The sequence below is a fragment of the Bufo gargarizans genome, chromosome 6 (genome assembly GCF_014858855.1).
Source record: "Bufo gargarizans isolate SCDJY-AF-19 chromosome 6, ASM1485885v1, whole genome shotgun sequence".
Classification (NCBI taxonomy): Eukaryota; Metazoa; Chordata; class Amphibia; order Anura; family Bufonidae; genus Bufo; species Bufo gargarizans.
In genome coordinates, this window is record NC_058085.1 from 357,646,607 (window position 1) to 357,670,880 (window position 24,274).

The 24,274-nt window shown below is 40.2% G+C and overlaps 1 protein-coding gene across 7 annotated transcripts in view; it reads left to right on the forward strand.

The window, feature by feature from the left end:
* Positions 1-24,274, forward strand: part of BLNK (B cell linker) — a 265,244-nt gene that overhangs the window by 217,007 nt on the left and 23,963 nt on the right. For 6 of the 7 annotated variants that reach the window (XM_044296228.1, XM_044296231.1, XM_044296233.1 and 3 more), the window contains 11 exons: positions 2,582-2,645; positions 3,687-3,770; positions 5,268-5,293; positions 5,380-5,402; positions 7,855-7,891; positions 8,743-8,773; positions 9,394-9,442; positions 9,549-9,585; positions 11,630-11,675; positions 16,681-16,759; positions 22,216-22,259. In XM_044296228.1, coding sequence (XP_044152163.1) covers positions 2,582-2,645; positions 3,687-3,770; positions 5,268-5,293; positions 5,380-5,402; positions 7,855-7,891; positions 8,743-8,773; positions 9,394-9,442; positions 9,549-9,585; positions 11,630-11,675; positions 16,681-16,759; positions 22,216-22,259 — 520 coding nt within the window. The remainder of the gene's footprint in view (positions 1-2,581; positions 2,646-3,686; positions 3,771-5,267; positions 5,294-5,379; positions 5,403-7,854; positions 7,892-8,742; positions 8,774-9,393; positions 9,443-9,548; positions 9,586-11,629; positions 11,676-16,680; positions 16,760-22,215; positions 22,260-24,274) is intronic. The other variant, XM_044296230.1, reaches the window with a different exon arrangement.

Here is a 24,274-nt window from a genome sequence, read left to right on the forward strand (position 1 = left end):
ATAAAAATAAGATTAAAAGAAATGTACATTATTTACGCAAAATAAATGCTCGTCAGCCCAACATATAAAAATTTTGGGGGTCATTTATCAAACTGGTGTAAAGTAGAACTGGCTTAGTTGCCCATAGCAACCAATTAGATTCCTCCTTTCAGCTCCTTTTGGAAAATAAAAAGGTGAAATTTGATTAGTTGCTAAGGGCAACTACTTTACACCAGTTTGATAAATGTGCTGACTAAACTGGCTGGTCCAAAGACCAAAATTACCCTTGTTCTCAATTGTCTTAAAGGGTCTTTCTAGGGCCTGGTCAGGTAACTTGTTTATTAGGCAGAGTGTAGTAGTATACAATGACTACAATAGTATAAATAGATTTATCCATATCCATGGAGACTCTACCACTGACCCCTTACTCTCGGATATTCAAGCTGCTCCTCTAGGTAAAAGGAAGTTTCCCTCTCTTGCCCTATGCTAAATCACATTCCCAATTAAGTTATTCATTACTGGTATAACTGGTTTTCAGTCTGTAAAAATGTGACACATTCCTGCGGTATGACCGCTGATGAATACTGGGTGTGCACCTGTCATGACAAAATGCAAGGCAATCTGAAGGCACCATGTTACAGAGCAGGAGGAGCTGAGCAGATTGATGTATAGTTTTGTAGGCAAAGATTCGGTTAAACCTGTAATTTATACATTTCTATCTTTGCTTTCTCCGCCTCCTGTGAACAGCTATCGGTACAAGGAGGAGGGAGGTGGTAACATTGTGTGTGTGTACTTACAGAGATAGCGGTCAGTCACTGAGAACACCTCCCTCCTGTACCCATAGCTGTTCACAGGAGGTGGAAAAAGCAAAAATATGAATGTATAAATTACAGGTTTAAGTGAATCTTAACCCACAAAATATTATCCTGCTCTATAACATGATGCTTTCAGATTGCTTTGTATTTTGTGGTGACAGGTCCTCTTTAATAAGGGTTTTTCACATTGGCGCACCTAGGTTTGGAGAAATTTTTGTACCTAGTCCAAAAAGGGTCTGTGGCTTAATAGGAAACTGTGTGGTGTCACATGAAAGCGGTGTGGTCTCTTTGCACCATTTCTGCCACAATTCTGTTTAAAAGTAAGCCAACCAACAGCTGGTATAAAGGTAGACTAAAGAAACTATCCCTTCACCACATTTATGATCCAGTCTGAGCCCTTGTGAAAAATGAGAAACAATGTAAAAAAGAAAACTCCTAAAACGGAGATGAAATTGCATTTTTTATTTTTTATTCCACCCCATCTTGGATTTTTTTTTCCAGCTTCCCACTACATTGTATATAATATCAAGTGGTGCCACTAGAAAGTACAAGTTATGGTGCCCGAAAGGCAGGAAGTAAAAAAGCAAAAAAAAACATGGAAATGGCTGCATCAAGAAGGGGTTATGTTAATATTAAGCACATTCCATTCCATTCATAGACTACAGACAGAGATCATGAAAACAAAAAATGATTATTAGAAACATGAATGACTTTAAATAAAGAGTTTACTAGAACTGAAATACCCTAATAATAATAATGAAAGTAGTAATATAATACTGTTGGTTTGGCCATCAGTGTTACCTTTATCAGAGACTGCATGTTTATTTCAATCAAAAAGGCCATATGCTTGAATGGGAGCTGAGCTACAGTAACCAGGCCCGGACACTACACAGTGGATGGCGCAGTGTAGTTCCAGTACTGCACTATGTAAAAAAAATTGCCAACTGGCATACCCGCGCCCCTATCATGTACGAAGTCCCTAAAAATCCCTTTAAAGACACAAAAGAAAAAATACAATAAACTTGATTTTGTTTAACCAAACTATATAGCATAACCCTCACAAAACAGTACATAGGAAAATCATGTAATAGCAATCACAGTTTTGCATAGACGGCAATTATGCACGAGTTATGTCCCTTCATGGAAGAGAGCAGATGAGGTGGTAGAGAACATCACGTGACTGCAGGCTCAGATTACACAGGGGATTGTTGTAACCATGGCGACACACAGGTCTGCATAGGAGCTGCGTAATAAAGTCTTTTTGCAAAGTTCTTTGAGCAATGAGAAATGGAAGCCATCAAGTTGCAGCACTGCAAAATAAAAATCTTTCTTGCCCTTCTGTTCTAAGAAAGATTTTTGTCCTCCTGGAGCTCACCTTACTGCACCGGGATTACAGTGGTGTTGGACAGGGGTTCCTTAGGCCCACCAGAGGAAATTGTTCTAGTGGCTCAATCCCTACATTATCCTTAAAGTCTAATAGGTTTGTTTTGAATCCGAGTAATAGACCCTAGTGGCAAGTGACTGGCTCCAAAAACAGGCAAATAGTTTTTTTGCCTCCTGGACCTTTGGGGCCCATTACGGTATTAGAGCCTATTCTCAGCGGAGGATCCTCTGGTAGTCAGGAGGGCCAGGCCAACCCTACATTACGGTTTGATAGGTGTACCGCATTAAAATATATATATATAATTATTATTATTATTATTATTATTATTATTATTATTATATATATATATATATATATATTTTTTATCCTCTTTCCCTGATTGTTTGTATTGATTTTGCTTTAGGAAAACTACATTGTACCAGAATCAGAAAGTTATATTGAACCGACCAAGGAACCTGTGAAAAAACGTAAGAGCTTTCTACACCCTGACAAGTAAAATATGCATAATTGTAAAATTCACTTCAATTTCGTCAAATTTGTGTTGCCCTTGATGGACAGAATATCGAAAGATGCAGTGAACTATAGACAAGTATAACACAGCACACTTTGTCATAGGGGTCGTGCTACATATGGTTGAGTTCTGTTATCTCACTCACAGAGGGGGGGTTCTAGGCAGGAGATCACATACTTTGACATCTATTTGCCCTAAACAAGCATATGTACATAGTTCACAGTTCTCCACCATGAACATATGTACGTATTCATTGCCTGGAGTGCATGACTATATGAGCTGTAATATGGTCCTTGGACAATGCAGATGACCTCTTTTTGTAAATATGCACCTCCACCACCACATATAACTGATGGGCAATCCCTTTATTTATTACATTCACATAGTTTCCCCCTGTCCCGAATATGACAGGACTGTCTCTGATTGTCAGAAACAGTCCTGGCAAATTCAGGCTGTACCAGGCCAAAAATGGATGGTGCTAATGTTAACCTCATCCATAAGTGGGCGTTCCTGGGCGGAGTTTGATGTTCCCAGGGGCGTGTTTTAAATGCCCAGAATTTACCAACTTAAATGTTGGCAAGTATGCAATCAGTGCTTGTGCCCATGGATCCCTAGAAAATGGTCCTCGCACTGTTTTATTAGACAAAATAAAAAATACTACCATTATACTTCAAAATAACATACCGTTACTATACTGTACCATACCCCAAGATTAACCCATAAGTGACATGCAATGTACAAATAATGCTTATATGATATGCCAGTATACATTGCCTATATAATGCCACCATAATTTGTGTAAATAGTACTGCCAACAGAGTGCCAACTTACTTGTGACGTACAGTGCTGGCAGAGACAACTATACTGGACATGTGGGGTGTAAGTAGGCTTGATGAGATGAGATATTAGAAGCCTTAAGGGTCCTCACCCGTTCCCGATATTGCGAAACGGATGCGGACCGCTGATTAATTTATGATTGTTTATTATATAATTATAGCTCCATCAGTGAACAGACAGAACAAACCCATGCCCCCGACTCCTATAAGGTCTCCCACCATGCAACCACCTGAAACAGAAGATGGTAAGATCACAAATGATTTAATCTGAGCATAGTCTGTACAGTGGAAATATTGCACCCCTGATCAGCGGCGGTCACAAAAGTGCAAAATCTTGGATTTTAGATGCAAAGTTTCTTTCCTGCAGTCTGTTTCCCTGTGTGAACATGGCAGCCCACAGTAAGTCCTTTCTATGTTTGAGTCAAGAGCTCCCCCTAGTGGGGTCTGAATCTAGTATTTTACTCTATCCGCATATACCAATAGTGTTACAGATACAGGATTGAAAAATGCGTTTGTATTTATATTTTCATCCATACAATACAAGCAGTGGAGTCTCCTCTTATTATTAGCTATAAATTGTCTTTTAGAGACGGAAAACTGTCAAAAAGATCTGGAAAACGGAGTCCAATTTACAGTAGCATTTTCAAATGCCAGGATGACGGGTAGGCACAATAGGCAACAACGTAGTGCACCACTGAGGAGTGAGATTGCAATTTCTGGATTTACAAAAAAATCTGGGTTTAATGTTCTTTGTACTATCAACTGGATTTGCCCAAGCTACTTACAATGTGCCTTTAAGAGGGTTGTCCGCTTTTTAAACAATGATGACCTATCCTCGCCCCTGTCGGCACCCCCGCCGATCAGCTGTTTGGAGAGAAAGCAGTGCTTGTATGAGCGCTGTCTTCTCCTCACTGTTTACCTGCTTGTCATCAACATCGTAACGGTGAACAGGTGTAATTACATCTCAGCCATCCCATTCACTTCTATGGGGCGGCTCCTTCCTGGTCAAGTGAGTAGGACAGTCGTCCCATAGAAGTGAATAGGAAGGTGGAAACGTAATTACACCTGCTCACTGCCGCGGTCAGCGGCGAGCAGGCAGACATCATCTTCAAACAGATGATCTAATATTGATGACCTATCCTAAGGTTGATCCAAGCTTTCTGCATCCTTATGTCCGTCCATTCCACACAAAGATAGAACACGTCCTATACTTGTGCTGACCATGGACCCATTGGTCAATGGGTCCACAAAAAAGGCGACGGCAACATGGACAGTATCCAAGAATCCGATATTTGCAGACCACAAAGTACATGCCATTGTGTGCATGAGGCCTAACAGCAGTATTGTCACATATTAGTGCCACAGTGCCCCATTTCTAGTACAATTGATGGCACCCGCTTTCACTGTTTCATTAGCTGATAACAGGCTGGCGTAAACCACCGCGGTCAAGTTGTAATTGGTAGAAGGGATGGGAAACAGTTGGGAATGCCATCTTCCTGCAGTTCAGTATGAGCAGTAGGCTCCTGTACTGAAAAACATCTCTGGTTCTAGGTGTATATTATGGAATTGCTACAGAAGCAGTTCCATAACAGGTCTGGATGTCTATTGTGCATAAACCAGGGATCGGACAGCAAATTAATAGCTAATACTGGATGTATTTGAGCTTCCATCATGCAGATTCTCTTGTCTAAAACAAGGTGGTTTCTTATTTGCGTCTACTCACAATTCGGTTTTTCTTTCAGAGCTGTATGTAGTCCCGGAAAATGAGGTAATATATTGAAAAGTACATCAGCCATATAATTGTGTTCATGATTGATGCTTTCTATAATGGAAAATTGCCATTTTCTTTTTCAGACAACTCCTTCTCCACCTAAAAGGTACATAAGGCTATTAAATATGTAGTTACTGCAACTGGTCTTGTATGATGCTGACAATTTTTTCGCCTATAGTATTTAAAAAAAAATAATATATAAAACTGCTTTCTTTGCACTTGCTTTCAATGTTCTAGTGAAGGAATATTAAAGCCGACATTGGTCACCATTAGTGAAATAATGGTTGGCAATCAAAAAAGCAAAACAACTATTTGATCACGGAGGTAAAAACTGAAGAACAATACAGTTGGCCTCTCCACAGCCTGGGGACAATAGAAAGAAACCTAAGATAAGAAAGACTTAATGCCTTCATACACATTAGAATATTGTTGGCTGACCCTGCCGGCTAACAAATGCAGCGAGCCCCTGAGGAGCTGACATAGCGGATGGGAGTGGTAGTGGCCCTGATGAGATGTTGTGTCACGGAAAGGCGAAGAATATAAACATATAAAAGTCTATCTTTACTTAGTGCAAAATCTAACTTGTGGCATATCCAGCAGTATTAAGTACAAAGTGCAGATTCTGGCATCAGATGAGGAGGTATGGTGGCTGGTTGTGTGGCTATTAAATGACACTAGCAAGCACTTGTGGTTATAGGTGTACACTGTGGGATTCAGGCTTGAAGTTAGTATGGCCTGGTTATTAGCTAGGTGATGGGTGTCTGAGCTGTAGTCCCTCACGTGCAGCAGTGTCTGTAAACTGTGGTTTCGCTGATCACTCTGCTGTCTAAGTACACTGGGGCTTCTTGGAAGCAGTGTTCTTGATTTGATGTTCTCTTTGGAGTGTTAATCTCACAGGGGAACTGGATACAGTCTCTTGGAGTAGGAGCTCAGGCATGTGCTTCCTAACTCTACACTCTCTACTCAGAAACACCCTCTCCTGGCAGGAAATAGGTTCAGCCCACTCCTATCAAGAGGACAGGAACAGGGTGGTTAGCCCTGTTCCTGCCAACCATACCTTCACTATCTGGAGTGAATGGCCAGAACATGACATGTACATGTCTGGGGTAGTGCACAATCTATTGTGTATGGGGAGCTCCAGTAACTCCTCTGACAGTTGATGTTCGGGGGGGGGGGGGGGGGGGGAGAAGGATCAAACATGTTGACTCGAATCACCCAATCCTTTTGTTCTCCAGAGGCATATGTCAGCATCTGTCTCCTTTTTCCTCATTATATATATATATATATATATATATATATATATATATATAATGAGAGAGAGAGAGAGTTTAGCTGACAGCTATGGAAGGTGTATAGACAATATTAGAGTCTCTACACAGCTTCGTACTGGAGGATTGCTAGACATAAGATGGGTGCTAACTATAGATTGGCGTGGTATTAAAAAGCAGGAAGTGCTTAATCTCATATGCAGTATATACCATCTATACAGGGGGGGCAGATCCTGCACTTGTGGTCCGCTGCTAATGGCAATCCCCAGCAAAAATGCATACAATGGAGGATGCCTGCACCGGATCACAAGAACCACAATGGACATCCTACACAGGATAGCAAATGTGTGGATGTGATAAACAGTAAAAATAATATAACAAAAACAAAGACAGGTGCACACTGCGGTCTTACTAACCCCCATACTGGTGTAAAATTGAGAGATTAGCCAACACATCCTGCTTGTAGGACATGTCTGACCCCGAGCACAGCGCCAAGGTTTCTCAAGTAGCTCGGGACCTAACGCTAAACCTACCTGGGCCGTATAGGCAATACCAGGAGCCAGTGGGCGAATTACAGGAGCGCAAGGTCTAACTCCCAGTAACCTCCAGCATGTGACCATGCATACAGTGGGAGGAGGGAGAGAGCTCTGAGCCCCACCCAAGACTGGCTGATAAAGCCCGAGCCTCACATGTGCACCAGAATGCTGCCTGTGGATGGAAATAAAGACGCATTCAGACTAGGAGTTTATACACCTCCAAAAAATGTTAATGGCTGATAACAGAGCATAATAGATTGTAATGAACAGCTCTGCAAATGGTGCCTTACTCTTAGTGCCCGTATAACTGTACCACTCTCTTGCTCCATAGCATACTGTTTAAAACCAAAGAAAGTTTTGATTGCACTTTTTTTTTTTGTAAGATCTAAGGCTGAGATCACATCCCCTGCTCCATTAGGGGCCTCCTTCAAAGATACCCTACAGGACCATTTTGTCCAGCAAAATGCCAGACTCCTTAATAGAAATCCATCACGCCCCATAATAGCCAATGGGGTCCAACTGGCGCCATTAGTTTATGTATCATATCTGGTGCTTCCATTATTTTATAATAGAAAACGGCAGAAATCATTACTGCTGATATGAAAGCGGAGCACAAGGCTCTGTTCATCTCTACACTATGGTTGGTGGAGCCTCAAACACGGAGGAGAAAAGAGCCTAATCTAGTTATACAATAATAATCAAAATTCAAGTATAACTGAATAAAACCTAATTTTCCATTTCTATGTATTTTTAGGGGACTGCTCCCTAAAGTAACTCCTCCATCATATTTGGTATGTATACAAGCCACTGGCTTCATTTATCATAGACAATGGTATCACGCTGTTTCATTTAACCCCATTCAATCTTACCTTAAGATTCTGACAATGTGTTTTAAACGAATAGCTGTACCAAAAGCTAAGTAGGTAACAGTGAAGACATATCCCTTGTCAAAGTAAAATGCTTACAAGAAAGTGTACAACAGGTGCATTTCCAATTGTAATTCTGCCCCTGTATATCTACATTGTTGTTTTTCTATGCTGGTTGGTGGCTTCACGCAGTTGTAGGTACACACTCTATTTCAAAGGAGAAGTTTTTAATTACTGCAGCCCTTTACTTCCTCCCTGCTGAGCTCAAATGCATGAGCAGATAGCTAGGTTGATAACATAACAGGAACATATTACCCACTCGGGAATTGCAAACTGTCTGTCTGTAGAGGGAACTTTGCTTGACTCAGTGCCAATGCTGCTGTAATTACATGACATTTTTAGCAGGCATTGTATAGGAATGTACTAATGTGAGCTAGGAGGCTTGTAGAAAGAGTGACTGTGACCAGGCTGAAGCTGTTATCTGTAGCAAGACAGACAATGATTACAACTTCCTTTTAGTGAATTAGGTAAAAAGGAACAATGTGCAACACATTTGAGCTTTTAAAAGAAAATGTTAATTTTTCACTCGAGGTACACTATAAAATGTTCCTTTACCAGGGTTAACCATCTACACGTGACTTGAAATGATTGCCTGCACAAACAGCCATGACGTTTTACTAATCACGTTTGTACTTGCATGTTTACGTTGTATATGTTCCTTCAAAGTTTCATAAAATTCCTAAATGTAATATCAGGATATCTTCAACTTTTTTAAGGATCAGGACGAATATGAAGTATGTGAAGATTGTAAGTATCCCAACTCTGTTTTAAATTCATGGCGATGGGCACTTTTTTAAAATTTTTTAATTAATTGCAAAATTAAGCAACTTTCTAAACAGTCTTTATTAAAAATGCCCCATTTTTCTTCTGCAGAGTCCTTTACCTAGCGGCTCCTCTTTGTGATGGCTCTCTCTGCACTTCTATTTTCCTTACATAATTTATACTGTTTTAACCCTTTTTATATCATGAGATAGAGCTTCCTTTTCTGTTGGGATAGAAAATACTGGTATTTCTAGCTGTTGATTTTTTTAGGGCTTTCTAGAGTAAGCAAGCAAAGAGTTTATACCAGCATTATATCTATATATTTTTAAACATAGATGCAGCAACGTTCTCTAATCTGGCATCCACTGGGTCAAATTGTATTCATTTTGGAATACAATTTTTTTTTTAAACTCCAGCAGTCATGAAAAAATAGATATTTTGATAGTCCAGTACCTGATAATGCACTGAGCAATTGGGCAAATGCAGCCTGTTGTGTTTTTTTAAAAAATATTATTATTATTATTATTAATTATTATTTATTATTATTATTATTATTATTATTATTTGCTTGTACCATTGAACTAATATATTATGTTTTTAAATAGTACCAGAAATACCCTTTAAACCCAAGCCATCACCTTCTCCCCGAAATGTGTAAGTATGGCATAAATGAAAAGATAAAAATAAAGGAATGAAACACAAATAAAATACTATAGATTTAGAGTTGCTACACTGTTTTGTCCCTTTTTTTTTTCTCTAGAAGGCCTAAACCACCTACAAACTTTCTACAGAAACCGGTAAGATTATTATTATATTAAAAGTTCATAGTAACCTGGCACCCATCTAAAGGTGATAATATATGAAGCACAGTGCGCCTTAAATAAAACCTATAGCAGCCTAATACAAGTTAATATATTGTAGGCATTTATTATATATAAAAAAAACAAAAAAAAACATTGGGGCAGATTTACTAATACTATCGAACTTTGCACTGTCTAAGAATACGAATCAGTCTTGAAGGAGTTGTTCACCTTTTGTAGAGATTTTCTACAGAGCCCAGAGTGGATCCACATTGTTTATACTTACCTGATCCCCGCTGCTGGGTTCTGGCTCCATCGCTACACTGCGGACTCTGCAGGTCCTGCTTCTCCCCACATCAACATGCAGTGGTCACCCGTGCAGCTTGTGACCCAGTAACATCCCAAAATCCACTACAAACCAGATGTTGGCACGGGGAGATCCAGGGCCTGCAGCGATGGAGCTGGAACCCGAGTAAATCTAATTATCAATGGGGGTTTGTCTATAGAAAAGCTCTACAAAGTATTAGACAAGTGTACAGTGCAGGCAACTGACCCTTATAAGCTTGGCATATCATAAATCATGCAAGGTTTATGCCGGAATTATGTCCATGTGCCAAAAAATCAGTCTGGGCACCAGAATTCTGTTCGTGCGTCAAAATGTTATCCTTGCGCCAAAATTCTGTTGAAGTTTATGGGCTGTAGTATTTTTGCCACAAACTGAGGAGAGATCTGGAAGTCAGCATAGCGGATACTAATAGTAAGACAATGTAAACTTAGATGGTCTTAACTCCTTCCAGACCTCCATCATACATGTACAGCGTAAGTTCTAGATTTAAACATGGCACCCACTCAGAAGCTGAGTGGGCGCCATAGCCCCCAGGTTTCTGCTCTTTTAACCTTGATATGATCTCACTTTGTGCAAGTTTTATGCTGAAAGAAGAAAGGGCTTTCCACAGTGGAATAAAATATTGTCCTTTTCTCAAAGGAGCCAAACCCTCATTATCATCAAAGGCATGATTACAATGACAGATAATACCTATAGAGATATAGCTAACACAGGATCCACCATTTACAACAGGTGATGGTTACAGCTTCCTTATGCAATGACCTCTGGTCACAGACCATGCCTAGAAGACTCAATGAGTTCCCTCCAGTCCCTTGTGTCTATGGCCTATGGTGGCTGCTGTAAAGCATCTCTTTTAATGCTGTTAAAAACAGCTCGGACAAGATGGCCACCCCCATAATAATCGTAAATAAAAAAACGACAATCAGTAAATAAAACGGATTAGAAAAAAAAAAAAAGATATGTGTCGCTATCTGGTTTTAACTGGCAGAAAAAAATAAAGATGGCACATTCCCTTTAAAAATAAAGCATGCATTCTGGTCTACCTTGTTTATTTTATTTAATTTTTTTATGCCTATGGCATATACTTCTGAAAATCTGATTGAACAGAGCCTAAGATTGTCCTGCTTTAATGTACATCAAACCACAGACTACAGTGATTATTTAGATTAGTTTTTTATCTAAATCTAAAATATACTTGATCAATTTATAAAAAAAAAAATTCTACTTGCTCTGAAAAGTGAGTGTAAAGTATTTACTCAAAAGAAAAAAAATCCACTGTCTTGCACGGAATTCTAAATATGTAGCCAGTGAAGACCTCGGCAGTTCTGATTGGCTGGTGGTCACCCCTCCCTGCTTTTCTGGCAGAGGTTTCCATGGTGATTTTGTAACCAAGCAATGTACTAATGTTCTGAAAGGATGCGTGCCTTGATATTAATAGGCTGCCATTATGAACACGGCCACTATTCCAGCACTGCAGTGCTCAGCGTCTGATGAAAAATTTGAGATCCGCAACCACTGGCTGTATGGCTGTTCTCAAACTACAACTCCCATTGTGCTGTGCCGACTCTCTGGGAGTAGTAGTTTCAGCGATATACAGCTGCCAGCGATATATACAGGTATACATGTACTGTATGTATAATGGCAAGAATTACACTTTAAAAAAATAAAAATAAATTTGTATTTTTTTATTTTAAGAACATGGTGCCGGTTTTACCCCAAAGGGAAATTAATAGCAATATTGGTAAGTTAATTTTCCATATTTAGCCAGGCCTGTTTCTGCCTATTTACTAACCGAACATATGGTATACATATTAATATGAAATATTTTTAAACAAAACTATTTTCTGTTGCCCTAATTCTCAATTAAAGTGGTGTTCACATGGTGTGGTTATGATTGAGTGTATTTGCAATATTTCACTTCAAAACCACCATAAAGGGGTTGTGCATCTTTGGGAAAGGGTGTGTGTGTGTGTGTGTGTATATGTGTGTGTGTGTGTGTGTGTGTGTATATATGTGTGGGTGTGTGTGTGCATTGACAAACAAACCCCCCCCCCCCCCCCCCCCCTCCGTAGACCTGTGAAGGAAAGCATACTTACTTGCTTCCCGGTGCTGGCTCCCACTCCTTCTCTTCCCAGTCTCGGCCTCTCTGCTGCTCTGCTCTGATGTTGACTTCTGTTTTGACACTGCTGCAGCCAATCGCTGGCTTCAGCAGTGACCTGCTCCCCTTGAGTCAAATGGTCACATGACACAAGAAGCGGGGCAGGTCACCATTGCAGCCAGCAATTGGCTGCAACAACATCAAAACGGAAGTTTACGTCCTGGGAGCCAAGCAGAGATTTCAAAGCCGGGAAGCCTGTCTCCTGGAAGCAGCTTAGTTAGTTTCCCTTAGCAGGTCTGCCAAAGAAGGGGGTTGCATAACCTCCCGAACAGGTGCAAAACCCGTTTAATTTTAGAACAATTGGTATTTATTGTGCTCATGCTTTGTAACATGCTGCCTTGGGAATCCATTTCTGTTATATGGATCCCCCAATAATAGGATGACCACACTATGTTTTAAGTGTTATCTGTGGGGGAGCCTGACCGCAACTGTACAATATCTGTAGGGGAGCCTGACAACAACCGTACAATTTCCCAGCAGCACTTAATGGATATGAAGTATTACTTGGTTGATAATGAAATGAATTAAAGGGAAACATATTTAGTGCTTTAGAGTGAGTACAATCTTTGCAACGGCTCTCCACCCTTAAAGGGGTTTTATGGATTATACTCAGGCTAGGTCATCAATATCAGATCTGCTGAGGTCTGACATCCCAAAACCCCATGATTAGTTGTTTAGCTGTAGCTCCGGCAACTGCATTACACAGCTCCGTCAATGTGTAGTGGCTAGAGCTGGTAACTGCAGCACAGCTCCCTTTGAAGAGAATGTGGGAAGTGCTGCAGTTACCAGCTTAGTCTACTACACAATGGATGTAGCTGTGTAGTTCCTGCATCAGAACTGCTCAAAATAGCTGATCAGCAGGGGTGTGGGATGAGGGACTCCAGCTGATCTGATATTGATGACCTATCCTCAGGATAGACCATCAATTTCAAAATCTTGGGCAACTCTTTTAACCCCTTAAGGACTTAGGACGTACCGGTACGCCATGTTTGCCGAGTCCTTAAGGACCCAGGACGTACTGGTACGTCCTAACTTTAAAACTACATTGCGGCGCGGCAGGGGATAATCGGAACTGGATGTCCACTGAAATCATTCAGCAACATCCTGTCAACGCCGGGGGGGGTCATGTGACCCCCTCGCATCGGCGATCGCAGCAAACCGCAGGTCAATTCAGATCTGCGGTTTGTGGCTTTACCTGTTTGAGGTTTGAGGTTTGCGGCGGCGATCGGCGGTGCCATTGGGTTCCCATGCGGCTGTAGAGGGGGCCCAATGGCATGGAAGGCAGCGCGATGCCTTCCTTGGGCATCAGCGCTGCCTTCCGGTGATGAGCCTGTAAGATCCAGCCCCCTGGATCTCACAGACCGGAAGCTGTATGAGTAATACACACAGTATTACTCATACAGCCAATGCTTTCCAGTACAGAAGTATTGGAATGCATTGTAAAGGGGATTAGACCCTCAAAAGTTCAAGTCCCAAAGTGGGACAAAAAAATAAAGTGAAAAAAAAAGTTTAAAAAATTAAGTTTTTCCCCCCAAAAATTAAAAGTTTCAAGTAAAAATAAACAAAAACATAATTTTCCCCAAATAAAGTAAAAAAAAAAAGGTAAAAAATAGGGGGGAAAAAAATATATACATATTAGGTATCACCGTGTCCGTATCGACCGGCTCTATAAACATATCACATGACCTAACCCCTCAGATGAACACCGTAAAAAATAAAAACTGTGCTAAATAAACAATTTTTTGTCACCTTACATCACCAAAAGTACAACAGCAAGTGATCAAAAAGACGTTTGCCCACCAAAATAGTACCAATCTAACCGTCACCTCATCCCGCAACAAATGAGCCCCTAACTGAGACAATCACCCAAAAAATAAAAAAACTATGGCTCAGAATATGGAGACACTAAAACATAATTTTTTTTGTTTTAAAAAAGCTGTTATTGTGTAAAACTTAATAAATAAAAAAAGTATACATATTAGGTATCGCCGCGTCCGTATCGAAGGGCTCTATAAAAATATCACATGACCTAACCCCTCAGATGAACACCGTAAAAAATAAAAAAATAAAACTGTGCTAAATAAACAATTTTTTTTGTCACCTTACATCACAAAAAGTGTAATAGCAAGCGATCAAAATAGTGCCAATAAAACAGTCATCTCATCCCGCAAAAATCATACCCTACCCAAGGTAATCGCCCAAAAACTGGAAAAATTATGGCTCTCAGACTATGGAAACACTAAAACATGATTTTTTTTTTGCTTCAAAAATGAAACCATTGTGTAAAATAATAAATAAATAAAAAGTATACATATTAGGTATCGCAGCATCCGTGACAACCTGGTCTATAAAAATATCACATGATCTAACCTGTCAGACGAATGTTGTAAATAACAAAAAATAAAAACTGTGCCAAAACAGCTATTTCTTGTTACCTTGCCTCACAAAAAGTGTAATATAGAGCAACCAAAAATCATATGTACCCTAAACTAGTACCAATAATACTGCCACCCTATCCCGTAGTTTCTAAAATGGGGTCACTTTTTTGGAGTTTGTACTCTAGGGGTGCCTCAGGGGGGCTTCAAATTGGACATGGTGTAAAAAAAAAAAAACAGTCCAGCAAAACCTACCTTCCAAAAACCGTATGGCATTCCATTCCTTCTGCGCCCTGCCGTGTGCTCGTATAGCGGTTTCCGACCACATATGGGGTGTTTCTGTAAACTACAGAATCAGGGCCATAAATATTGAGTTTGGTTTGGCTGTTAACCCTTGCTTTGTAACTGGAAAAAAATTATTAAAATTGAAAATCTGCCAAAAATGTGAAATTTTTAAATTGTATCTCTATTTTCCATTAATTCTTGTGGAACACCTAAAGGGTTAGCAAAGTTTGTAAAATCAGTTTTGAATACCTTAAGGGGTGTAGTTTCTTAGATGGGGTCACTTTTATGGAGTTTCTACTCTAGGGGTGCATCAGGGGGGCTTCAAATGGGACATTGTGTAAAAAAAAACAGTACAGCAATCTGCCTTCCAAAAACCGTATGCCATTCCTTACCTTCTGCTCCCTGCCGTGTGCCTGTACAGCGGTTTACGACCACATATAGGGTGTTTCTGTAAACTACAGAATCAGGGCCATCAATATTGAGTTTGGTTTGAATGTTAACCATTGCTTTGTAACTGGAAAAAAATTATTAAAATGGAAAATCTGCCAAAAATTTGAAATTTTGTAATTGTATCTCTTTTTTCCATTAATTCTTTTGGAACACCTAAAGGGTTAACAAAGTTTGTAAAATCTGTTTTGAATACCTTGAGGGGTGTAGTTTATAGAATGGGGTCATTTTTGGGTGGTTTCTATTATGTAAGCCTCGCAAAGTGACTTCAGACCTGAACCGGTCCCTAAAAATTGGGTTTTTGAAAATTTTAGAAAAATTTCAAGATTTGCTTCTAAACTTCTAAGCCTTGTAACATCCCCAAAAAATAAAATATCATTCCCAAAATGATCCAAACATGAAGTAGACATATGGGGAATGTAAAGTAATAACTATTTTTTGAGGTATTACTATGTATTCTAGAAGTAGAAATTGAAACTTGGAAATTTGCAATTTTTTACTTCATTTTTGGTAAATTTGTTATTTTTTTATGAATAAATTTTTTTTTTTTTTACTTAGTTTTACCAGTGTCATGAAGTACAATATGTGATGAAAAAACAATCTCCGAATGGCCTGGATAAGTCAAAGCGTTTTAAAGTTATCAGCACTTAAAGTGACACTGGTCAGATTTGCAAAAAATGGCCAAGTCCTTAAGGTGAAATAGGGCTGAGTCCTTAAGGGGTTAAACAAGGAAAATCTAGTCCTCAACTAATAGAAATTAAAGTGGTTTTTAGAGAAACTAGTGTTCTTGTCCTGCCCTATAAAGTAAATGACAGGGGAGAGTCACCACAAAGTATTTTTCAAATTTATACTGTATTTTCTACATATTAAGCCATAGCTTAAGTATGTAGAAACAATCCACCAACCTTTAAAAGTGCCATATCCTGCAAACTAAACTATAATAGACACAAATCTGATGTTTACAAGATGCCATCTAGTTGAGATGAGACGTTAGTTTACTCTGAGAGACCTGCTTCCATAACCAAAACCATTACATGAAGCCCCCAAACCACCACTATATTATTTTCCAGGACAGTAACAGCTTGAAATTGACGTCATCACAAGCCATCTCCAAAGCATGCTCTCATGAAGTTAGGTTGAGTACACCTTTCCTTACTGCACACGTGTTAGATGCTCCTGGAGGTGGCATGTAATAACATACTTGTCAGAATAGTGTGACTTCTGAGAAGCAGTTCTATCTACATAACCCCTTACAGGTCATTAGAGTATAGCATGAGATGATTTTTTTTTTAAGTAATTTTTCGACGTTATGTGGAATTCGTCAAAATAAAGGAGGACATCATTGTCTACCCGTTTCCTCCGGAATGTCAGGTTAGTGGTGGTTTGGGGGTCTAAATACTTTTGACAAGTTACTTTTTAGATTTTTTTTCGTAATGTGTTTTCATAGAATAAGGTGAATCAACAGAAATTTTCTATTACAGACAAGCCCCAAGTTATGCAACGCCAAAGAATACATAGTGCAGGAAATGAGCCTCCACCGGTGCCACCAATGCCGCATAAGTAAGTCATTCTGTCACCACAGTAAAATCATACCTGAAACCTGTACTGATGTTCATTTGTGACAAACACAAAATATTAAAGGGGATAGGTCATCAATATAAAATCGGTGGGGCTTCAGAACGTGGTACAGCTGTTTTCAGCAGCTGCTAGCACCAGAACACAGTGGACAGGGCCAGAAGAATCCATCCACTGTGAAGTGCCTGTGTCGGCTTACTGCAGTTCAGTGTCACGTCAGATAGGGAACAGTGCAGACCTGACCTCTACTCACACCACTGTCCCTAAATACTTGGACAATCAGCCGTAAACGGCGACCCCCAAATGGGCAACAGTCCCTGACCTAAATACGTAGGCCCTACTTAGGGGAGACATAAGAGGAAGTCAGACAGGCCAAGGCAAAACCAGAGAATACCTTCAAAACAAGAGAGAAATAAATGCAGCGTAATATATCAAGCAAGGTTAACTAAGAGGTAACATCAGAACCAGAATCAGCAGTCTGAAGCGAAATCACTAACGAGCAGAAGGTCAGAAATCCAGGAATCCACAAGAAACACAAACTAAGCACGTGAGGCAAGAAAACATGATCATAGGCAACTGTGGCCAGCAGTTCTCTATTTAAATGGCCTTCCTTCGTTAAGCACATGACACCGGTGACAATACTGATTGGTCCGGCATCCTTGCTCCCTGATAGGACGACCTGCTCCACTGTCAGCAGGGCTGGTTGCCACAGCGATAGAGGGATGCTAGTGGAGCACTAATAGTGCAACCGCTAGGACGGAGTAAATACATTACCTAGAATTGACTCCACAACCAGGTTGTTTAACCCCTCAGATGCCGCTGTCAATGCTGACTGTGGCATCTAAGTGGTTTTAGAGGGCAACTGTCAGCAGATTTGTACCTACTGTATGAAACTGGCTGACTTGTTGCAGGTGAAGGCATCTGTGTTGGTTTCATGTTTACCTATGCCCGCATTGCTGTGAAAAATTATCTTTTAATATTTGCAAATGAGCCTCTAAGAGCAACAGGGGCGTTGCCATTACACTGAGGCTCAGCACTCTCTGCAACTGTCGTACCCTCTGAACTTTGATTGACAGGACTAGGCAGTGAAAATGTCATCATGCCTGGCACTGTCAATCAAGATGGAGTCGTGCAGCAATTGCAGAGAAAGCGGTGCCTCTAGGTGTAACAGCAACGCCCCCGTTGCTCCTAGAGGCTCATTTACTTATAATAAAACATCATATTTATCAGCAATGCGGACACATATGAACATAGGACCAACACAGATGCCTTCTGCTGCCAAGTGCACATGTAACAGGTCAGCCAGTGTCATAGGCACAAATCTGCTCACAGATGCCCTTTACAGACTATATATATATATATAATTACAGTTGCAAGAAAAAGTTTGTGAACTCTTTGGAATGATATGGATTTCTGCACAAATTGGTCAAATTTTTTTAATCTAAACTTCATCTAAGTCACAATAGACAATCACAGTCTGCTTAAACTAATAACACACAAAGAATTAAATGTTACCATGTTTTTATTGAACACACCATGTAAACATTCACAGTGCAGATGGAAAAAGTATGTGAACCCTTGGATTTAATAACTGGTTGAACCTCCTTTGGCAGCAATAACTTCAAGCAAACGTTTTTCTGTAGTTGCAGATCAGACATGCACAACGGTCAGGAGTAATTTTTGACCATTCCTCTTTACAGAACTGTTTCAGTTCAGCAATATTCTTGGGATGTCTGGTGTGAATCGCTTTCTTGAGGTCATGTCACAGCATCTCAATCGGGTTGAGGTCAGGACTCTGACTGGGCCACTCCAGAAGGCGTATTTTCTTCTGTTTAAGCCATTCTGTTGATGATTTACTTCTATGCTTTGGGTCGTTGTCCTGTTGCAACACCCATCTTCTGTTGAGCTTCAGCTGGTGCACAGATGGCCTTAAGTTCTCTTGTAAAATGTCTTGATAAACTTTGGAATTTATTTTTCCTTCGATGATAGCAATCCATCCAGGCCCTGACGCAGCAAGGCAGCCCCAAACCATGATACCCCACCACCATACTTCACAGTTGGGATGAGGTTTTGATGTTGAAGTGCTGTGCCTCTTTTTCTCCACACAGTGTTGTGTGTTTCTTCCAAACAACTGAACTTTGGTTTCATCTGTCCACAGAATATTTTGCCAGTACTGCTGTGGAACATCCAGGTGCTCTTGTGGAAACTGTAAACGTGCAGCAATGTTTTTTTTGGACAGTAGTGGCTTCCTCTGTGGTATTCTCCCATGAAATCCATTCATGTTTAGTGTTTCACGTATCGTAGATTCGCTAACAGGGATGTTAGCATATGTCAGAGACTCTTGTAAGTCTTTAGCTGACACTCTAGGATCCTTCTTCCCCTCATTGAGCAGTCTGCGCTGTGCTCTTGCAGTCATCTTTTACAGGACGGCCACTCCTAGGGACAGTAGCAGCAGTGCTGAACTTTCTCCATTTATAGACAATTTGTCTTACCGTGGACTGATGAACAGCAAGGCTTTTGGAGATACCATTATAACCCTTTCTAGCTTTATGCAAGTCAACAATTCTTAATCGTAGGTCTTCTGAGAGCTCTTTTGTGTAAGGCATCATTCACATTAGGCAATGCTTCTTGTGAAAAGCAAACCCAGAACTGGTGTGTGTTTTTTTTATAGGGCAGGGCAGCTGTAACCAAAACCTCCAATCTCATCTCATTGATTGGACTCCAGAGACACCTCCCTCCAATTAGCTCTTGGAGATGTCATTAGTCTAGGGGTTCACATACATTTTCCACCTGTACTGTGAATGTTTACATGGTGTGTCTCACCACACAAAAACACAAGTTCTAATTTTAGAACAGTCAGTTTTTCTAAAATCTAAATTAGTGGTATACGAGTCTCTATCAGATTGGAACAGTTTCAATGGAGTCCAGGAGAAATGGGACTACTTAAAAGTGGCACTATTGAAGGCAACAGAAAATTGCATTAGGCTTGTCAGTAAAAGCAAAAAAAAGGAAGAGACCACTGTGGTACTCAGCAGAAGTGGCCAAAATCATTAAAAACAAAAAGCTAGCATTTAGTAATTATATAAAATTAAAAAAAACGAGGATGACAGGCAAATTTATAAGATTAGGCAGAGAGAGGCCAAACAAGTTATAAGAGCTTCTAAAGCACAGGCAGAAGAGAAATTAGCTCAGTCAGTGAAAAAAGGCGATAAGACATTCTTCAGATACATAAATGAAAAAGGAAACTAAAACAAGGAATTACCAAAACAAAAGAAGAAATGTATATGGAAGAAGATAAAGAACTAGCTGACTGCCTCAATGAATACTTCTGTTCAGTTTTTACAAAGGGAAATTAAGTTAAAGGACCTCAGTTAGGAAAGAAGACTAATCTTTTGATGCATGTGTCTTTAGAGAGAAAGAGGTTCTAAGTCAGCTGTCTAATATTAATACAAATAAGTCACAGGGGCCTGATGGGATACACCCAAAGCTATTAAAAGAGCTCAGTGGTGAACTAGCAAAACCATTAACAGATTTATTTAACCAATCACTGGCAAAAGGAGTCGTCCCAGAAGATTGGAAATTAGCAAATGTGCCCATTCACAAGAAAGGTAGTAGGGAGGGATCTGGCAACTATAGGCCAGTAAGCCTGACATCAATAGTGGGGAAGTTAATGGAAACCATACTTAAGGAGAGGATTGTGGAACATCTAAAATCCCATGGATTGAAAGATAAAAAACAGCATGGGTTTACTTCAGGGAGATCATGTCAAACTAATCTTATAGACTTTTATTTGATTGGGTGACTAAAATAATAGATGGCGGAGGTGCATTAGACATCGCTTATCTAGACTTTAGTAAGGCTTTTGATACTGTCCCACATAGAAGGCTTATCAATAAATTGCAGTCTTTGTGCTTGGACTCCCATATTGTTGAATGGATTAGGCAGTGGCTGAGGGACAGACAACAGAGGGTTGTAGTCAATGGAGTATATTCAGACCATGGTCTTGTTACCAGTGGGGTACCTCAGGGATCTGTTCTGGGACCCATATTGTTTAATATCTTTATCAGCGAAACTGCAGAAGGCCTCGATGGTAAGGTGTGTCTTTTTGCTGATGACACAAAGATTTGTAACAGGGTTGATGTTCCTGGAGGGATACACCAAATGGAAAAGGATTTAGGAAAACTAAAGGAATGGTCAAAAATCTGGCAACTAAAATTGAATGTTGATAAGTGCAAGATAATGCACCTGGGGCGTAAAAACCCAAGAGCAGAATATAAAATCAGTGATACAGTCCTAACCTCAGTATCTGAGGAAAGGGATTTAGGGGTCATTATTTCAGAAGACTTAAAGGTAGACAGACAAAGTCATAGAGCAGCAGGAAATGCTAGCAGAATGCTTGGGTGTATAGGGAGAGGCATTACCTGTAGAAAGAGGGAGGTGCTCATGCCGCTCTACAGAGCACTAGTGAGACCTCATTTGGAGTATTGTGCGCAGTACTGGAGACCATATCTCCAGAAGGATATTGATACTTTGGAGTACTATATAAATGTGGTATTTGTAATCATAAAGACAAACAGAATAAAATTAACATATTGGAGCAGATTTGTTTTTAAAAATGCAACAGTTTTTTGGTACAGAGTCCATGCATTGCACTGCATTTATCAAGCGTTTTAGACACTTTTCTAACCTTCCTTCACCCTGACTCAGCGGAAAGGGGAATGACTTCACTGGAAATGGGTGTGGCTTAAGTGCACCTCTGGGTGCCAAAACAATGCTCCGAAATTGTGATGCCTTCTTTTTTTGTAGCAAACCTAAGCACAGTTTCAGGCTGTCTAAGCTTACAGTGTCTTGCTATTAGTAACTCTGCCCCTTTTATTTATACCTCACAGTGAATCCTGTAAAAATAAATCTCAAAACAGTAGGAAAATTGAAGATTTTCATTCTCCCCTCCCCCACAAATAAATACATTACAGTACATACCTCCAAGATGGTTCCTATACAAATTACAGCTCATTCTGTAAAACGTAAGGTCTCCTACATCTACATTGAAGGGGAAAAAAAGTTATAAGTTATGACTGCTGGAACACAGAGGGGGGGGGGGGGGGGGGGAATGTAGCTTGTCCTAAATTTAATTGCATCACTAGGGGCTTAAAATGCACTTAAGACATGAGCTATGCACGCCTATATTTACTGTAGACATAAAATCAAATCTCGAATAAAAGAGTTGTATTTTTGTCCAATTTTAATGTGTGAAATTCCATTAATCTGGTATTAATAAATCTTGAGATCCCCGGCTTTATTCACTCTCCATGTAACGGGGCTACAACTTGATGTATTACAGATGTAGAAAACTGTGGGAAAAGGAACAAAAGTCTTTTTTTTTTTTTTACTTTTCATGAGCATTAATAAATGTAGTAAATGCATACATTTTATTTTTCCAGGTTACCATTACCTCTCCATAAACCTAATGTAATAACAATACAAAGTAAGTGCCTTTTCACTATTTTATATTGCAACTAAAATGATATGATATGACTTGTACAGAACATGTACAAACTAGTTTATCATGTCCGTGTCATTTTGTTCCCCAACCCGATCTGAATTTGGGCATGGAGAGATGCAAGGAACATTCTGGGTAATTCAGTAGCTGAGATAACCATGATGGGACAGGTGCTATTACTCAAAAAAATGGAGCTATGCGCTGGCCCTGTTCACATTAGCATCTGTTCTTAAAGGGGACCTGTCAGCTCTGAAACACAGCCATCACAGCGCCGGTAGCCGACACGCATCAGTGCGGCTTTTCTGTTTTAAAGGCATTACTCTAGTTAAAACGCTCCTGATGACACGTGGTGCACCTGGGCCACGTAGAAACACGTTGAGCTTATGTAAACTGTAGACATAGCTCACTAGGCAGCGCAAGTTTCGGTATTTGCCTTGGCATTGGCTCACGAAGCAGGGCTCTTTTGCATATCCAGTGGATACTGTCCCTTTGAGGGCTTTATTCCACCTACAGACTTATGGTTCAGTTTAGCCACTACCTCGTGTATATGCAGGGGTGGTTTACTGCTGTAGGCACCTGTCTGTATTAGTGCAGCCCTGACCGTGAATGTATATGCGGTGAGACAGCTGTTCCTCACTTGTATGAGTCATCAGCTGAGTGTACACGCTGTATACATAGTCTCGTTTAGCTTCTCACAAGACTAGTCGCTCCTCCTATCTAGTTTATAACGTATCGGCATAGGAGCAGGACATTATACTAGCTACTAATCCTTGCCTCTGCCGCTAGTGAGCCTTTTTCTAGCCCCTGTTGGTAGTCCACAACAGCACTGCATGTGCCATCATACACGGGCTTCTTTTTCCAGGCTTCCTCACATGTAGATGGTCATTTACTTTCCCCTCTCTACAGTGGGTATCGCTTGGTTTTAACCCTTTTTTGATATATACTTACCCCAATTTTAACCAAGTATTCTAATAAAACCTTATTTTCTTTTCAACATTCTATCAGGCTGTGTATTCAGCTCTGAAACACGTCCCAAACTAGAGTAAGGGTACTTTTACACTTGCGTTGTGAGGATCCGGCAGGCAGTTCTGTCGCCGGAACTGCCTGCCGGATACGGAAATCTGTATGCAAACGGATATCATTTGTAGACTGATGCGGATCCATCTGAAAAATGCATTGAAATACCGGATCCGTCTCTCCGGTGTCACCCGGAAAAACGGATCCGGTATTTATTATTTTCACATTTTGAAAGGTCTGCGCAGATGCGGCATGTGTTCCGGAATTTTGGATGGAGAAAATACTGCATGCTGTGGAATGCTCTCCATTTCAGAATGCATTAGGATTAAACTGATTCGTTCTTTTCCGGTATTGAGCCCCTAGGACAGAACTCAATACCGGAAAAGAATAACGCTAGTGTGAAAGTACCCTAAGGCTACTTTCACATTGTTGTACTTTTATTACGGACGCCTCTCGGCATGTTTTTCGTTCTGTGGCCAGACCTCCGGCCCGCCCCATTATAGTGAATGGAGTCGGAGCGGACTTCTGGCAGTACGGATTATAGTAAACAATAATAATAATAATGCATCTGCAAAATAAAATCCTGTTGCATTTCAGAATATTTTGCAGCTTAAATGTCAGGAGATTCTAGACGACAGGTCTAACCTGTAGAGCAAACCGCATAACAGGAAGCAATACAACCGTTACATAATATATGACATCACAACATAGTTTCCAGTGACTCAGACTTCAAAGAAAAAACTGCCAGAACTGTTGTCATGTGCTGTAACACATTGTAATATGTTTTGTTGCATGTCATATGTTGTCAAATTGCACACGTTAACACCGTATTGTCTGTGTTAATCTCGATGATTATTACATATATCCCTACAATACCTTTTTGTATTTGTCGGTGGCTCATTACAGTTCAGGGAAAGTAGATAAGATTTCATTCACACAGTAAAGGAAATTCTGCACTGGAAACTGATCTGTGGTGTGGGTTT